Source organism: Muntiacus reevesi, chromosome 2 (assembly GCF_963930625.1).
Source record: "Muntiacus reevesi chromosome 2, mMunRee1.1, whole genome shotgun sequence".
NCBI lineage: Eukaryota > Metazoa > Chordata > Mammalia > Artiodactyla > Cervidae > Muntiacus > Muntiacus reevesi.
The window spans coordinates 160,378,912-160,395,347 of record NC_089250.1 but is presented as its reverse complement, the minus strand read 5'-3'; the positions used below and the strand labels follow the sequence as shown (position 1 = coordinate 160,395,347).

The 16,436-nt window shown below is 47.9% G+C and overlaps 1 protein-coding gene across 1 annotated transcript; it reads left to right on the top strand.

Moving 5' to 3' along the window:
* Positions 1-3,817: 3,817 nt before the first annotated feature.
* On the top strand, positions 3,818-4,930 carry PRLHR (prolactin releasing hormone receptor). Its single transcript, XM_065920134.1, has one exon. The coding sequence runs from the start codon at positions 3,818-3,820 to the stop codon at positions 4,928-4,930; it is 1,113 nt and encodes a 370-aa protein (XP_065776206.1).
* The last annotated feature ends 11,506 nt before the right edge of the window (positions 4,931-16,436 follow it).

The window sequence follows — 16,436 nt, the reverse complement described above, 5'->3', positions numbered from 1 at the left end:
GACTGGATGCCATGATCTTAGTTTTCGGAATGTTGAGCTTTAAGCCAACTTTTTACTCTCCTCTTTCACTTTTATCAAGAAGCTCTTTAGTTCTTCACTTTCTGCCCTAAGGGTGGTGTCATCTGCATATCTGAGGTTATTGATATTTCTCCCAGCAATCTTGATTCCAGCTTGTGCTTCCTGCAGCCCAGCATTTCTCATGATGTACTCTGCATGTAAGTTAAATAGGCAGGGTGAAAATAGAGCTCCTTTAATAAACCACTGTGGGGGAGGGTTCCCTACTTTTATTAAGTCCCATCAGAACTTACTTATATTTTCTGTTTGCACAGATGTGTCTGTCTTAGATTCAGAGGCAGGAAAATACAGTGGAGGGTTTGGCTCCAGAACCCGGCAAATTGAAGCGGAGATTCCAGCCCCACTGTTTTTTTTTTTTTTTTTTCCTTCTCATATTTTTATCTTTTTTTAAAAATTAAAAAAATTTTTTTTCAATTATTTTTATTAGCTGGAGGCTAATTACTTCACAGCATTGCAGTGGGTTTTGTCATACATTGACATGAATCAGTCATGGAGTTACATGTATTCCCCATCCCGATCCCCCCTCCCACCCCCACTGTTTTTCAGTTGTACCATTATGGTTAGTTACTTAGCCTTGAAGTACCAGTTACCTCATTTGTAAAATGAGTACAATAGTAATTTAGAGGGGAATTTCCTGGCTGTCCAGTGGTTAGGACTCTGCACTTTCACCATGGAGGGCACGGGTTTGACTCCTGGTTGGGGAACTAAGATTCCACAAGCTCTGTGGGGCAGCCCAAAGAAACCCAATAGCTGAGGGGATCAAATGAGATAAGGCATGTGAAGTACTCAGCACAGTGCCTGGCATGTAAAATGCCCTCAATAAATGGTGGCCATTTTTAGCCATTCAATTAAAAAGGATATTTATTTGGTATCTGCTGGGTTCAGACATATTGTAGGTACCAAATACTTCAAGACATTGGCCCCTGCCCATAAAGAGTTTACATCAGGGGTTGTGGAGGCAGGGGAGGAAACACTTCCATAGTTTCAAAGGTAGAATGTAATAAAGGACAGAAAGATCATGAAAGGGAGAAGACCTTGAAGACAAGGTACCCTTTGAATTGAGCATTGTAGCATGTGATGAATGTGAGTTGTGTGGGGATGAAGCAATCAATATTCTAGAGAAAAGGAATAAATCCCAAGAGAGATGATGAACAGGAATGGTGAGGTTGTGTCTGTGTCCAGCAGGCTAGTGTGGTCTGAATATAGGGAGTGAGACAGGTGGGAAGCCAGACCAAAAAAAAGGTGGGGGGGGGGGGAGGGAAGATCAGAATAAAGGGGCATGCTGATTGGAAATGCCATCCTAAAAGTCTTTGTTTGATGGGCCATTAAAGGCTTTTGGGGAATAGGAGGTAATATAGCTGGCCTCCTAGGTGGCACAGTGGTGAAGAACCCACCTGCCAATGCAGGAGACTCTAGGAGACATGGGTTTGATCCCTGGGATGGGAAGATCCCCTAGATAAGGAAATGGCAACTCACCCCAGTATTCTTGCCTGGAGAATCCCATGGATAGAGGAGCCTGATGGGCTACAGTCCATAGGGTCACAAAGAGTTGGACATGACTGAAGTGACTTAGAATGTCCAAAAAAAAAATGCACCTCAAATTGTTTTCAACTCTGTTACCACAATTTCCTCTGCTAAAGATATTTTGAAGCAAAAGGGTGCCTCAACTCTTGGGTACATAAAACCTTGTTGATGAACATGATGAGAAAAATCAAAAGGCGTGTTGCAGTTCATGAGGTTGCAAAGAGTTAGACACGACTTAGTGACTGAATAAAAAGGCACAGATTGTATTTTATTTTGAAGTTTTTTTTTTTTTACTATCATACTTTCTCTTTAGCTATAACTAAAAAAGTGATTATAACTCAGAGCATGTGGGTTTAGAATAAATTCAGGTGCATAAAATTGTATTGCCTTTTTTCCCATGTTGACTTTTTTCCCTGTGTGACTGATCACTTGAATTTGGAAAGTGAAATAATTTTACTTCTTTCCAGCCTAATGGGAATATCTGCAGCCAGAAGACAGAGTACAGGGCTTGCGAACGAGGGGATAATAAAGCTCCATCCTCTGGGGAAAGGAAAGAAAACGTGAAGGGAGGAGATGTCTTCAAAGGAGGGAGGCTACAAAGCCTCCTTCCTGCTTCCCCCAACTTGGTCCAGATTAATTTGTATTTCAGTGAGGATGTAATACTGCTAAAGATTTTATGTAACTTTTAAGGCTCCTAGATGTTTGTTACTTTTGTTATCCTCGTGGAAATCGTGCAATTACTAAAACGTGGTGAGGAGGACTTAGATGTTTATTTAAGGATGGAGAGGGTGGAGTCCCAGAACTTACATTCTGTACTGGTATTGTTAGGGAGATGAAGAATAGAGCGTGGTAGTCAAGAAGGAGTGAAGAGAAGGGGAGGGGGTGGTAGTGGAGCAGTGAGGGGCAGGTATTGAAGTTTGCCTGCTGCACAAAGGCTGCGTTTTCTGACCTAAGGAGATAAAACCCAGCGCTGTCAATGGCACCGTGAGCGGTGACCGGTAGAAGGAGCCAAGTCACTCCGGCCCATCGGCCTCCACTCCACCCTACTACTCTTGGAGTCTGCAGCCCGGCCCAGGAGGCAGACAGCGAGGCAGCTCTTTGAACCAGGCTAGGGACCAGGTCCCTCCTCCAAATGCGACGGACACAGAATAGGGGCTGAACTCCCTGTTTATCCGCTCCCAGGCTCGCCCGAGCCGCGCAACCACGGCCGCGGGAGCCGTCCGCGGTGCTGAACCGTTTTCTTGCGCTTGATCGGACCCGTGACTCGCATCGCGTCGCTCCCTTAGGCAAAGGGCTCAGTGCGTCCCGGGGAGCGCGAGCCTCCGAAAGTCTGCGGCTAGTTCCAAGCTCTACAATTTAAATCCCTGACAGAACTGCCTATGCGACTGTCTTAACCCGAGGCAGGACTCAAGGTAGGATCCGGCTCTTACGGACGAGTCCCTCATCTTTCCCCTACATCCTATAGATATCTCAATCTCCCACCCCATTTCCTGCCCTGCGCCTTCCTTACGGAAACGGCACCAGGTCGTCCCGAGAGCCAGATGGTTCACGCCTCTCATCTCTCTAGTTTACTGCACTCTCCGGAGCGGGATTCTCCCAGGAGCAGCAAGCTCCCACAGTAGAGATTCTCCCCCGACCCTTCAGCCCCTTCTTCCTTTTCTGTTTCTATCCTTCTCCTATTCCTCAAAGCACCGAGTTGGGAGGTGCGAGCTCCGCCCCTATTTTCCCTACAAGGGCACGCTGTTGTGGGGGCGGGGCGAAGGGGAGGTGCTCCCAGCCCCTCTCAAAAGCCGCGAGTCCACTGGGAACTCGAATCTTTTCAGCTCCGCGGAGAAGCCTGCACCACCGTCTAGGTGGAGGACCTCCAGGGACAGCCAGGATTCTATCCCTCTTTCTCCGGAGAGCTTCCCCATCCATCAAACCCCAATCACCAGGTAGGACTGCGCTTGGGTCTGGCTTATGGGGACTGGGAGGGCTCGAAATAGAGTGGAAGGCATTCAAATAACCTATGCACATCTAACCACCCATAGATTTCATTTTACAGAGGTGGCACTTTAAATTTTGTTGATTATTTATTGTGGCCAGTCATTCCAAAGGGACTATTTGAGTAATGGAGGTGTGTGTGTTGGGGGGGTGGGGTGGCGGTGCCGGTTGGCATAGGAGGGGACGGATAGAGAATGGGAGGTGACGGACTCTGATTATCTTTGGACAGGTGGCTATGGCCTCATTGCCGACTCGGGGTCCAGCGGCCCCTGACTTATTTTCTGGGCTGCTGCCCGCGGCTTCAAGTCCGGTGAACCAGAGCTCAGAGTCCTTGGTGGGCAATGGGTCGGCGGCTGGTCCAGGCGCTCAGGCCATCACGCCGTTCCAGAGCCTGCAGCTGGTGCATCAGCTGAAGGGGCTGATTGTGCTGCTCTACAGCGTCGTGGTGGTGGTGGGGCTTGTGGGCAACTGCCTGCTGGTGCTGGTGATCGCACGGGTGCGTCGGCTGCACAACGTGACCAACTTTCTCATCGGTAACCTGGCCCTGTCGGACGTGCTCATGTGCGCCGCCTGCGTGCCGCTCACGCTGGCCTACGCGTTCGAGCCACGCGGCTGGGTGTTCGGCGGCGGCCTGTGTCACCTGGTCTTCTTCTTGCAGCCGGTCACCGTCTACGTGTCGGTGTTCACGCTCACCACCATCGCGGTGGACCGCTACGTCGTGCTGGTGCACCCGCTGCGCCGGCGCATCTCGTTGCGCCTCAGCGCCTACGCGGTGCTGGCCATCTGGGCGCTGTCCGCGGTGCTGGCGCTGCCGGCCGCCTTGCACACCTACCACGTCGAGCTCAAGCCGCACCGCGTGCGCCTCTGCGAGGAGTTCTGGGGGTCGCAGGAGCGCCAGCGCCAGCTCTACGCTTGGGGGCTGCTGCTCGTCACCTACCTGCTCCCCCTGCTGGTCATCCTCCTGTCTTACGTCCGGGTGTCGGTGAATCTCCGGAACCGCGTGGTGCCGGGCTGCGTGACCCAGAGCCAGGCCGACTGGGACCGCGCGCGACGCCGCCGCACCTTCTGCCTGCTGGTGGTGGTTGTGGTGGTGTTCGCCGTCTGCTGGCTGCCGCTGCACGTCTTCAACCTGCTGCGAGACCTCGACCCGCACGCCATAGACCCGTACGCCTTCGGCTTAGTGCAGCTGCTCTGCCACTGGCTCGCCATGAGCTCCGCCTGCTACAACCCCTTCATCTACGCCTGGTTGCACGACAGCTTCCGCGAGGAGCTCCGCAAACTGTTGCTGGCCTGGCCCCGCAAGATTGTTCCGCACGGCCAGAGCATGACAGTCAGCGTGGTGATCTGATGCCACTATGCCAGGCCTTGGGGAACTCCAGTCCACTGGTCTCGGAGGGTGCCCACCCGGAGGCCGGACTGGAGAGATTATTCCAGAGCTAGGCTAATACTAAGCTAATATGGCCCCAAACTGCCAGCCCACCCCTCTTGTCCCTCTGTCTTTCCTTGTCTTTGTGTCACTGTAAAATGTTACCTAAGCTTTGATGAGAGTCTCATGCTTTGCTTGGAGGAGGCCGGGGAGAACAAAAGAGGTTTTACTGTTTTCTCCTTTTACCGCTGAAGGCCAAACAAAGTTCTCTCCCCTGGTTCAGGTAATATTCCAGAAACGTGACTGTCTTCCTTGCTTTCCCTTCTGCTTGCTCCATGGGGAGTGAAGGAACAATGCATGGGGTTTAAAATGACTGGTTGGGGTTGGTAAAGCTTCAGGTTGCCTTTTAAAAAGGACTCACCTGAGATATAATACAGGGTAGTGCTTAGTCCATTCAAACCCATTACCTTCTAGGATTCCAGGGGAACATGTATTACAAATCTGTATCTAGAATTTCAGCATTTCCTGAATAAGAGCTTTATATGGCAAAAGGATTTTCACTTTAAATCCACTTGCATTTGTAGCACAAAACACTTGCAAATCACCTTCAAGAGGTTTTGCTATTGTTTTCTCTCTTCCTTATCCCCCAATTGCTGTTTGAAAATGATGAGATGAATTAGTTGATGAAGAGATAGATAACATAGGAGTAAAGTGGAAAAGGTTCACACAAGGGGAATTATAACTGCACAGGACAGACTATCTGTGTGTATGTTTGTGTATATATACACCTAGTGTTTGCCACAAGGCAAGCACTCAAATATTTGGTTTTCTGAATGCTCAATGTAAACTGTGAGCTGTAACACACTCTTGTATTCTCTAATTGATCTTGCAACAAATCAACAGCTGTGAACTGACTGCTCAGCACCTGCTCTGTGGTGACACACACTTGGAGCACGATCAACTCAGAATACAAGGACTAGGAGAAGCTTACTGAAAGCCGGAACAGGAAAATAAACTGCCACCTACAGGATGTACAGCTCAAACATGTAATCCCTTCTAGGGTTAAGGGAATAGGTGAAGACGGTTGGGCCACGACACCAGGCTGCTAATTCTTACCTTAACATCCCAAGAGTTCTTTAAATGAGAACAAGTGCCCTGGGACAAGAGTTTCTACATTGATGTTGGAAAAGTGATCATGGCAGTGAAGGCAGGAGTCTTGGGAAATGATTCATGATATGCAACTGTCAGATTAACCCTTGCGGCATATGGGGCATAGACTGGTGTCTGCAGCCATTCAGTTACCAACTGGAGGATGCCAGTCCTACCCCAGCTCACTAAACAGCAGAATCAGTGTTTTCCCACCTCTTCCCTTCTCTTAGTCTCAGTGAACTCATTCACTCAGTAAAGAGTGCCCTTAAAGGAAGGGAAAGAGGAGGTGATTTGGGGATGGTGAGAATTAAATCCTATTATTCTGATGTCAGTAGTCACAATGGAGAGTGGTTCCATTCACGGTTGGGTTAGTTAGCAATACGAGTCTTTTTAAATCAAATTAAGTTTTATTTTAAATTAATTTTTATGTGCATATAATTGTTTTACAAGTAATGTGTGTCTTTAGTATCTATATGACTAGACTTTTCACAACATGGGGAAGGGCAGGAAAAAGCTGGAGAAAGAAAAAGGCAGGTGAACTTGGCACATACCAGCTACCTTTGATAAAGGCACTCAAACTAGCTTTCGGCTCCAGCTTTGGATGTGGAGAACAAAGAGCCGAAGCTTTAGTCATGTGACCCACCCACGGCATTAGGTCACCCCTCCCCCACCCCAAATGAGCTCTCCCAGCATCCCAGGGACTGGTGCCTGTGTTCCCAGCAGCTCCACTGTTTAGAAGACTCCTAGACATTTCTTGTTTCCTCAGATCATACTTTGGGTTGTGGAGAGTGGAAAGTGTGTGGAGAGTGGAAAGACCAGGGAAAAGAGTGGAATTAGTCAGGAAGGAATCCAGTTAATTGTGGTCTTTTCTTTGGAGGGTTCGAGTCACTGGTTTCAGCCCTGACTGCTCCTAGAGTTACTGGGGAGCTTTCAAAAACCATCAGTGCCTAGGCCTATCCCCAGCCAATCGATTAGAGATGGAGGTTGGGCTGCAGCATTTTTTCAAAGCATTTCAGGTGAGCTTAACACATAACAAAGGTTAAACACCTTAAGAATGATCCTATTTCTAATGAATCTCAGAAACAGCTGAATGAAGCTTTGGGAATATGCTATTAGCCTTTAGACAATACTTGATGGATCACATAGAGGTAAATCTTATAATTAGAATATATAGGTATCCACTCAACAGTTTCCTTACACATCTATGTGTAAGGCTCTGTATGAGTCCAGTCAGTTGTTTTTTTTAAGTATTGTTATTCAACTTTAGGTCAATGGCATTATAAAGTTATAAACCATGAATTATTCTTAGTTGCTGGCATGTTAAAAATTCGAAATATTCCTGGATAGTTTAAGTCAACTGTGAGAGAATAGTATCCTCATTAATTACTAGAAAAGCTCTCACCAGTTTCTATCCTGCCTACAGCTTCAGTTAAACTTTTTTAATGTGTGTATGGACTTTATGGAGAGCCTAAAGAGGTTGAAGAATCACTGTGTTTATAGACATCTTTACCAATTATGCACACTGGCAACTGAACAGCAACTAATTAATTCTTACCCTATCTGAAGTGTACTTGAGACTTGTTTGACTACAAAACATTCTGACCAAACACATCTCTCAGAAATGAGTCCTGGAGAAATCCCATAGGGTTGAGGTAGAACTTTTAATCTGAGATAGTAGTTCATTTTAGTTAATACCAAGTATCCAGTCCTTTTCCTGCAAGGAGTTGTAAAGCTGGGAATGGAGCCAGCCTGCTACTTGGCACCAGCCCTTTCTGAGGTTGATGGGAAGTTCTGTAATCCTCTTTGTAAGCATTGTCACCAAGTCTTATTTTTGGCAGTCAACCAATAGATTTATCTCACTGAATTGGCTGGGGAGTGTTTCATTATGGGTTGGCCACAGTCACCCAGAAATAGCGATTGTTAGAGATGATAGGGTAACTATTCTAATTGATGTAACCTTCCTGAATTTTAGTTCTTGTGGATTTTCAGTCTGCCCTTATACTGGGGGGGTTAAGTTCCTGGTTTATTTTCTCAGATTGGTTAGTTCACCACCTCTGTCCCGTGATTTGCATTCCTGAACATCTAGTAGTCTTGCAAACATAAGGTATGGAGCTGATGCCAAGAGCATGGCGAGATCTGGAGTGAACCCAGGGTCCAACCTACAAATGAAGAGGTTAAGAGTAACCTTAGAGATTACTCTGCAAGGTAGGTCCCTAATTGATTTCTCTCCATAAGCTGATTGATGTCTTTGTTACATGCATAAGATGCATTTGTGGCTGACTCACTGTGTGAAGCTCTTCAGGCTAGGGCTTGTACTGTCTTTCACACATTGTAGGTACTCAATAAACATTAAATCAGTAGAACAGTCTCCAGCCATGGGATTAATGAACCAAGCCAGTTACACCCACAGTCTAACTGTATACGACCTCAGGATGGCCAGGATCATATCAAGGACAAATCATACCAAAGAAAACATGCTACTCAATCTAGACTTGTCAGTTTCAACAAGTTCTAGGAATGAGCTGTTTATCTGAGGCCTTCTGTGACTCCCTGGCCCTAACCTCAGTAATGATAGCATTTCATTACAAGGCACCAAGTTTTGTGTTCTCCAAGATTGAGTGTATCTAAATTCAGTGGTCATCAAAGGGAGAGTAGAGAATTTCATGTTTAATTTCTATATCATCACAAATCTTAATCATTATTTAAATGTTAGAATTTAATTACTCCCACATATAACTTGAGAAATTTTAAAACATTCAACACATGGGTCTATAAATAAAATTTAATCATCTATATTCAAAACCACTCAAAACCAGCATCATAAACAGAATTTTTGGTACATCTACAATAAGACTTAAAAGTGGATTTATGCACACATTACCAGGGACTTTTTTTTCCTGCAAAGTGAGATAAGTCAGTATGCAAAAGATGTTGAAAATGTAAAATATTTATTTGGATGGATGAGAGTTGCCATCTTGATGTGTTAAAAGACTGTACATTCCCAGTCAACCTTTGGAAGTAGAAAATCTTATTTTGAACATTGAATGTGTACACTGATAACAGGTTTTTAATTGTTCTCCTCTGTTTTCCAAGTCAACTCTTCTTCATTTCCCACTGTTTGTGTATTCTGCCTTCCCCCCCCCTTCTACGTCTCCATATTATCTATGAATACCTCTGATCTGATGCTCCCTACACCCCAGTGAAGGGGAGGTGATGGGACTCAAGCTTCCATCTTGTTGAGGAGACATCCTGGCTAATCCCCTTGCCGAAAGCAGGCTGCAACCAATGAGTCAGGAGCCTGTTGAGTTTCCTGCCCACTCTGGGTCTTGGCACTCGTACGATTAATGTTTCACAGGCAAGTACCAGGCAGAGGCGGATAACAGGAGCTTGCACAGAATCTCCACAGGATCCTTGACATGATAGATCTCACGCAGAGCTCTCAAGAGAGGTCTAACAATGAAAGGTCAAATGTATTTCATTTTGATGTTTGGGGCTATAGTGAGAAAACCTGAGCCAGAGAAAGCAAAGGACAGTCTCTTCTTCAAAGCCTTTCTTGCCTCCCTCCCTCAGCTCTCAAAAAAATCCTCTTCTTGACTTGCTGATGACTAAATATCCTGGCCCCAGAACGCATCTCCTTCTGGAGTGACATTTAATGAGGTATGGAAAGTTATACCTTTTCCTCCCCCCACACATACTCTGTTATTGCCAAGAAATGAAAGAAGTCCTTTGAGCTAGAAAACTGAAATAAAAACGTCAGGCCTGAGCTCTGGGTTAGAGGTCAGCTGCTGGGTTTCTTCCCTAGCCCAGAACAGCACCTTTGGGTCTCCACCCCAGGAGGCTGGCCCAGGCAGCTGGGTGGGAGGTGCAGTGTCCTAGTATAACCCAGGGCGGTCAGATCCCGGGCCTGGCCACGCCGGCTGTGCCACAGGCAGCTTCCTGGTGAAGCCAGTCCTTCTGAGGCTGCTGCCCGTTGCAGGGCAAATGCTGGGGACACAGTGACCTCTTCATCATTATTAATACAAAGAAGACCCAAGAGCAGTAGCAGGTGAAAAAGTGGAGTGTTTGTGAGTGTCTTCAATGGCCGTAACTGTTTCTTTATGACAAGCCACTATTTATACCTGTATCTTTTTACCCGTCTCCTCCGGCAAATCCTGTCCCCCTTTCCTTTTCTGTGATATAATTACAGTACTTGTGGTCATTTCTGCAGAAAACATTATATTCTGGGAGAAAGGTTCTTTTAGAGGCTTAGAGTGAGACTGTTAATAAGCATCCGGCTATGCACCAAATGACCTAGCGGGAACGCATTGTGCTCCTGCCTGACCTGGCTCCATCAGGGGTGCCCAAGGGCGTGTCACTTGGCTCAGCAAAGGTGGTGGAGAGCCGAGGAGGAGGAGTATGGTGGGCCTGGAGGAGGGCCATTGCGGGGCCCAGGAGTCGCAGGTATGGGGAGGAGTTAAAGGAAGGTTGGGCCCTATCCACACACGTCTAGAGCCACCACTAGTGCCTCCAGCCCCTGTCAGGGTAAGGAGCTCCTGGGGACCCACTCGTGTGCCCACGTGGGTGCCATGACACTGGCCTACGTCTTGCAGCGTGTCCTCTCAGTATCCGGTGCCTTCCTCTTGACCTCGAGGTCCTCCGGCAGCCCGGCCGCTGCTCCATGTGAGTGTTCAGCTAGCTGTCCTCGCCCGGGTCTCTGAAGTTGGTGGCATTCCTGCTGCACAGCCGCGCGCACTGGTGGCGTTCGAGGGGCCTCGGGCCTCGGTCCTGATCTGGTCCTGGGCAAGAGTGCCAAGCCTGCATCGATGGCACGTCGTGGTCGACTTCCAAGTCGCCTCTGTGTCACCTCTGGTGGAGGCTCACGCGGTCTTCCCAGGCCCTCTCTGAGCGCGGCCCGGCCCCCAAGCAGAGCGCTGGAGCACGGATGTCGGGTGTCAGCTGTTCCTCTGCGGCCCGCGCCGTCTTTGGCCCCTTCTCCCAGCCCCTGTGTGCCTTTCACCTGCTCCAGAGACTGGGAGCGAGTCCCATCCCCAGCGCTCTTTCATGTCCTGCAACAGCCCGGACAGCCCGGCCCCTAGCGCCGCCGTCATCTGCGCCCCCATCCCTACGATGCTCTCCAGTTCTTGCCCAGCTAGGGTCTTGCTTTCAGCCTCCATCCTTTGCCTCTCTCCCTCACCCTTCTACTCCCCGGACCCAAGGGAGGCCAGCAGCCATATCTGGGATTTCAGTTCCCCTCCCTTGCTCTTTCGCCTGCCCCAGCTGGGCCCTGTATGGAGGCGGGCGAGCCTATAGGTAGGAACCGAGCAGGCGGGACCAGGCGCACCCGCGGTTCTCCGAGAGACCCTGGCATAGGAGATGCTTGGATAAGACGGGCTCAGGAGGTCAGCGCGGAGCTTCTCCTGCCCTGGGCAGCTGTAGGTCCAGTCCTGGCCCGGAGGAGTCAAGCTCTGGAGTTCCTCTCCGTGGCGGGTCCTGTCGCCTTACTCTTAAGCGATCCACACTTAGATACCTAGGCATCCCTGGAACGCTCTGAAAACGAAGTCTGATTTCCAAGCAGGAAATCAGGAGCTCCGGGATGGTTGAGCTCTTGCCTGCGCGCAAGCAGGTGGGCACCCCGCCGCCTCGAGGGCGGGCGGCTTGGGCGTGGGGTAAGGGAGAAGGGCTTCTTGGGGCTGTGCCGGGTCCCCTGTCTTGTTTCTGGCCTGACTGCGGCCACCTGTCATTTGCCTATTTCCTGAGCACTCTGAAAGGAAAGGAACATGAAGCCACTTATTCTGTGTATGTTGGTGGAGACTTTGGGGATCTGCAGCTTTCCGACTCCCTGTGGGATTGATCGGAACTGAGGGGCAGAGAAGGAAGAAACCTTATTCGCAGATTTGGGGGAGAAGTCGGACTCGCGCCGCCTCTCTCTGGAGCGGCGAGTTCGCGGTGCTTTGCTGGGTGCGCAGACCCCGCTGCGCCCCCGCTAGGCCCACGGGTGCTGGGGAGCCGAGGTTTCTGCAATCTGGCAAACACACACTTTCCGGTTTCGGCAGAAGAGGGGAAGTAAGCTGGTGGAACAAAAGCAAAAGCCATCAGCTGACCCACTGCTCCAGGCAATTATTGATGTAAAGCGATACCTCCTGCCAAAACAGGACCTCCAGGATTGAGAATTTTGAAAAAAATTACAAAATCCGCAAACCTTTTTCTTAAATATGTCATAGATGAAAATTCCCACCCATTATTCTTGGGGGAGTTAAGAGTTTGTGCTTTTCTTCCGAGATCCTACCAGAAGCATCCACAACCATATATGCATGCATAGTTTATATTGTGCAAAAATGAAATGGTACAAACTCTTTGTAATTTATTCCCCTCCCAAAATTATAATCAAGAATGTTAATGGAGTATGGTCTGTAAAAATGCTGAATTTCTGTACATTTGAAACTAATACAATATTGTAAATCAACTATACCTCAATAACAAAATTATATTGAGAACAGCCTTCCATGTTGGGACATAGGTGTGGGCCTCATTCTAGATTGGCTGACTGAAGAGGAGTCTATGGTCTGGAGGTACCACTGTTCAGTGATTGGCCAGTGAGTAATACTGGTTGAAGAGACAGTTCTGAGGCTTAGAAGGGTTCCCAGAGCCCTGCAGGACATGCAGAGCAGTTTCAGTTCATTGTAATCACAGATGCTGAAATGATGCCTCTTGGTCCCAGGGAGGATAAGGTCTTCTGTGGAGGCTTCCCAGAGACTGCTACCATCTGGGTTGGTTGAGGCTCTTTCTCCTTGTTCCCAGATCTTGCATAGCACTAGATTGTGACTGGTACCACCCCAATTTTCCCCCAGCAAACCATGGCTGGTGTTTATAATCACAACCCAAGGTGGAATTTTCCCAAGAGTTGGGAAGTGAGATGGGAATCCTCCATGTGGCCTTGAGTCCACAAAGGTCAAAAGTCCATGGGAGAGTAAAGTATTGAATTGTTGTTGTTGTTCAGTTGCTAATTTGTGTCTGACTCTTTGCGACCCCATGGACTGCAGCATGCCAGGCTCCCCCATCATTTAATATCTCCTGAAGTTTGCTCAGATTCATGTCCACTGAGTCAGTGATGCTATCTAACCATCTTATCCTCTCCTGCCCCCTTCTCCTTTTGCCTTCAATCTTTCCCAGGATCAGAGTCTTTTCCAATGAGTCAGCTCTTTGCGTCAGGTGGCTGAAGTATTGGAGCTCCAGCTTCAGCATCAGTCCTTCCAATGAATATTTAGAGTTGATTTCCTTTAGGATTGACTGGTTTGATCTCCTTGCAGTTCAAGGGACTCTCAAGGGTCTTCTCCAATACCACAGTTCAAAAGCATCAATTCTTCAGTGCACAGCCTTCTTTATGGTCCAGCTCTCACATCCATACATGACTACTGGAAAAACCGGAGTTTTGTCTATATGGACCTTTGTAAAGTATTGAATACTTTACCTTATTTGACCATAGGTGAGGATTTCAGTCAGGATGTTGACACTGTAGGAGGGTTCATTGACAAAGGAGCTAATTACAAGGGTGAGGTATAGGGATGCACGAGGAATGGTAGATGGTAGAAGAAGAGGATTCTGTGGACAGGAGGGGTGGGGCGAGTTACTGAAACTCCACGAGGCAGAGCCGTTGAGAGACCACCTGTAGGGGAGCAGTGTCCTCAGTGGAAGACTAGAGTCAGCCCCAGATGTCTCACAGATTGGGAGCCAGGGGAAAAGCAAGTAAGAAATTAGAATGCTCCCTACACATGTCTGAGTGTCACCAAAGTGATACATAAGTAGAAGCCATGTGAATTTGGCAGAGAAGTCATTCTCAAATGGCCTTGGTGATCAAAGAAGACTTCATGAATGAAGTTGCATTTGAGCCAGATTTTGAAAGAAGCTCGGGATCATAAGCAGTGCAGAGGGTGATGGTGGGAAAGCTTGTTATGGGCTGGAAAGAATGGTAGCAAAGCAAAAATGGTGATGCAACAGGATAAAACAATCCCCTTTATGTCTCATTGACCAGAAATGGGTGACATATCTTTATCTGCAAGGGAGTCTGGGGAAGAAACCCTTTTCTATCTTTTATAATGGAAGAGTCACAATAATTATTGGCTTATCCAGCCCACAGTGACTGTCTGAGTTCAGGGGTCAGCATATCCTTAGGTCTTATTCCATATTCAGGGAAGAGATGAAATGGTACACATCATTTATTGGGTTCTGGAAAGTGGCAAACTGTAACTTGGGGAGTATCTACTCACCGAAGGTCCCCCACAAGCCTGCTGGTGTTGTGATTCACCCTTTACGAATCATCAGCTACATCTCAGCATATCGCTGAAGTTTATATTTTTTTAAACAATTGCTCATAGAGTATTCATAAAGCTTGGAGACTTGGAGGACATGAATATAGATGAAAAATAGCGTAAAGATACTTGATGTTAAAGGTTTCACTTTCTGGATAGCTCTAAGTGTTTTTTTTTTCTTCTTAAAGCTGTCAGTTTTTTCAGATGATGATAGTAGGGAGAGATAGAGTCATTGCTTTATCTCAAACTCCTGGCCATTTTAGGGCAGTTCTACCAGCTTGGGTTTCCTGATCTGCCTCTCAGGTGGGGAGCCTAGGCATCTGCTGGCACTTGCTGCTGTGCATCTAGATGGCCTTCCCCGAGGGCTGGGGCTACTGGGTCTGTCTGCTGTGTGTGCTCCTTGAGGCTTGGGATGTCAGAACCTCAGGTCCTTGGAAAGAAACCTCCAAAGTCAGTACCCATCCTTATGGAGGCATAGTCATGCTGGGTGTGGACTTAAAAAATATTCACAACCTGAAAGTTGAGAAATATATTTTATTCAATGGGAACTTTTAGGACTTCAAGCTCAGGAGGCAGCATTTCAAGTAACCCTGAAAGAACTGATCTGAGGAGGTGAGGGGAGGAACCAGGTTATACAGAAGTTTTGCAACAAAGGGCAGGTGGTCTGAACATCAAAAAATTATCGTTAAAGAAAACCAGATAGTCCAAGTTGAGGAATTTAGTTCTCTTCTATGTATGTGAAAATGCAAGATTCTGGGCCTACTCAAATCATTCCTTTGATATGCACCTCATCTACCTGGGGCCAGTATCTTGTATTTTCACATCCTGAGTTTCCTCAGGGTTCACCAGCTCAGCATCTCTGGTGGCTGCAATTGCTGATGATTGTGACATTCTTTGTTTATTGATGTGGCAGGAAATACTCTATTTTTCACTGGATCATGCTAGAATCTCACCAGGCCCAGGATTTGTGGCTAAGTCCACAGCAGAGCAGACCATGGAGGGTGTGTGTATTCCAGAAATCCCAGTTCTATGAATCCTCTTGAACTCTTGTAACACAGTACCACCAACTGAGCAGCTTAAACAACAGACATTTACTGTCTCATGGACTTCCCAGGTGGTTCAGTGGTAAAGAATCTTCCTGCAAATGTGGGAGATGCAAGGTTTGATCCCTGGGTTGGGAAGATCCCCTGGAGAAGGAAATGGCTACTGGCTCCAGTATTCTTGCTTGGAGAATCCCATGGACAGAGGAGCCTGGCTGGCTAGAGCCCACGGAGCCCCAAAGAGTCAGACATGACTTAGTGACTGAGCATGCACATGAGAAATTTGCTGTGTCACAGTTCTGGAGGTTGGCAGTCTGAAATCAAGGTGTCAGTGAGGTTGAGTTCTTCTGAGGGTCACGAGGCAGAATCCGTTTTGTGCTTTTTTCCCAAAGCCAACTCACTGGAAAAGACTCTGATGCTGGGAAAGATTGAAGGAAGGAAAAGAAGGGGATGACAGAGGATGAGATGGTTGGGTGGCATCACCGACTCAATGAGCACGAGTTTGAGCAAGCTCTGGGAGATGATGAAGCGCAGGGAAGCCTGCTGTGCTGCAGTCCATGGGGCCCCTAAGAGTTGGACACGACTAAGCGACTAAACAACAACAGCAACGAATGGGAACTCCATGGGGGCAGAGGCCACATCTGCTTTCTTCAGCGGCATATCAGAGTCTGGCCCCTCACAAGCATGACTGAGAATGATTTTCTCTAACCTGCACCCCGGGCCTGGAGGTAAGTACAGCAGGTGTTATCCTCATTTGTGGACAGGGCAAGGAAACTGACTACTTGGAGCCTGGGGTTCAGATCCAGATTCCCTGCTTTCAAGTCAGGGCATCACCCACCACACCACGCTGCCCTGAGGGTTTAGAAGGTCTGGTGGGGGCTCACCCCTTCCTTGGCCTCTGCCTTCAGCCAGCGCTTCTCAGAATCACTGCCCAGCCCTTAGAAAACAAAGGGGTCCGGTCCCTCCTTGAGACTTACTACATCGGATCCTCTTGGAGTGGGATTGTATATTTTA

Coding starts and splice junctions, on each gene's coding strand:
- PRLHR (XM_065920134.1), top strand. CDS start 3,818: ATGGCCTCATTGCCGACTCGGGGTCCAGCGGCCCCTGACTTATTTTCT.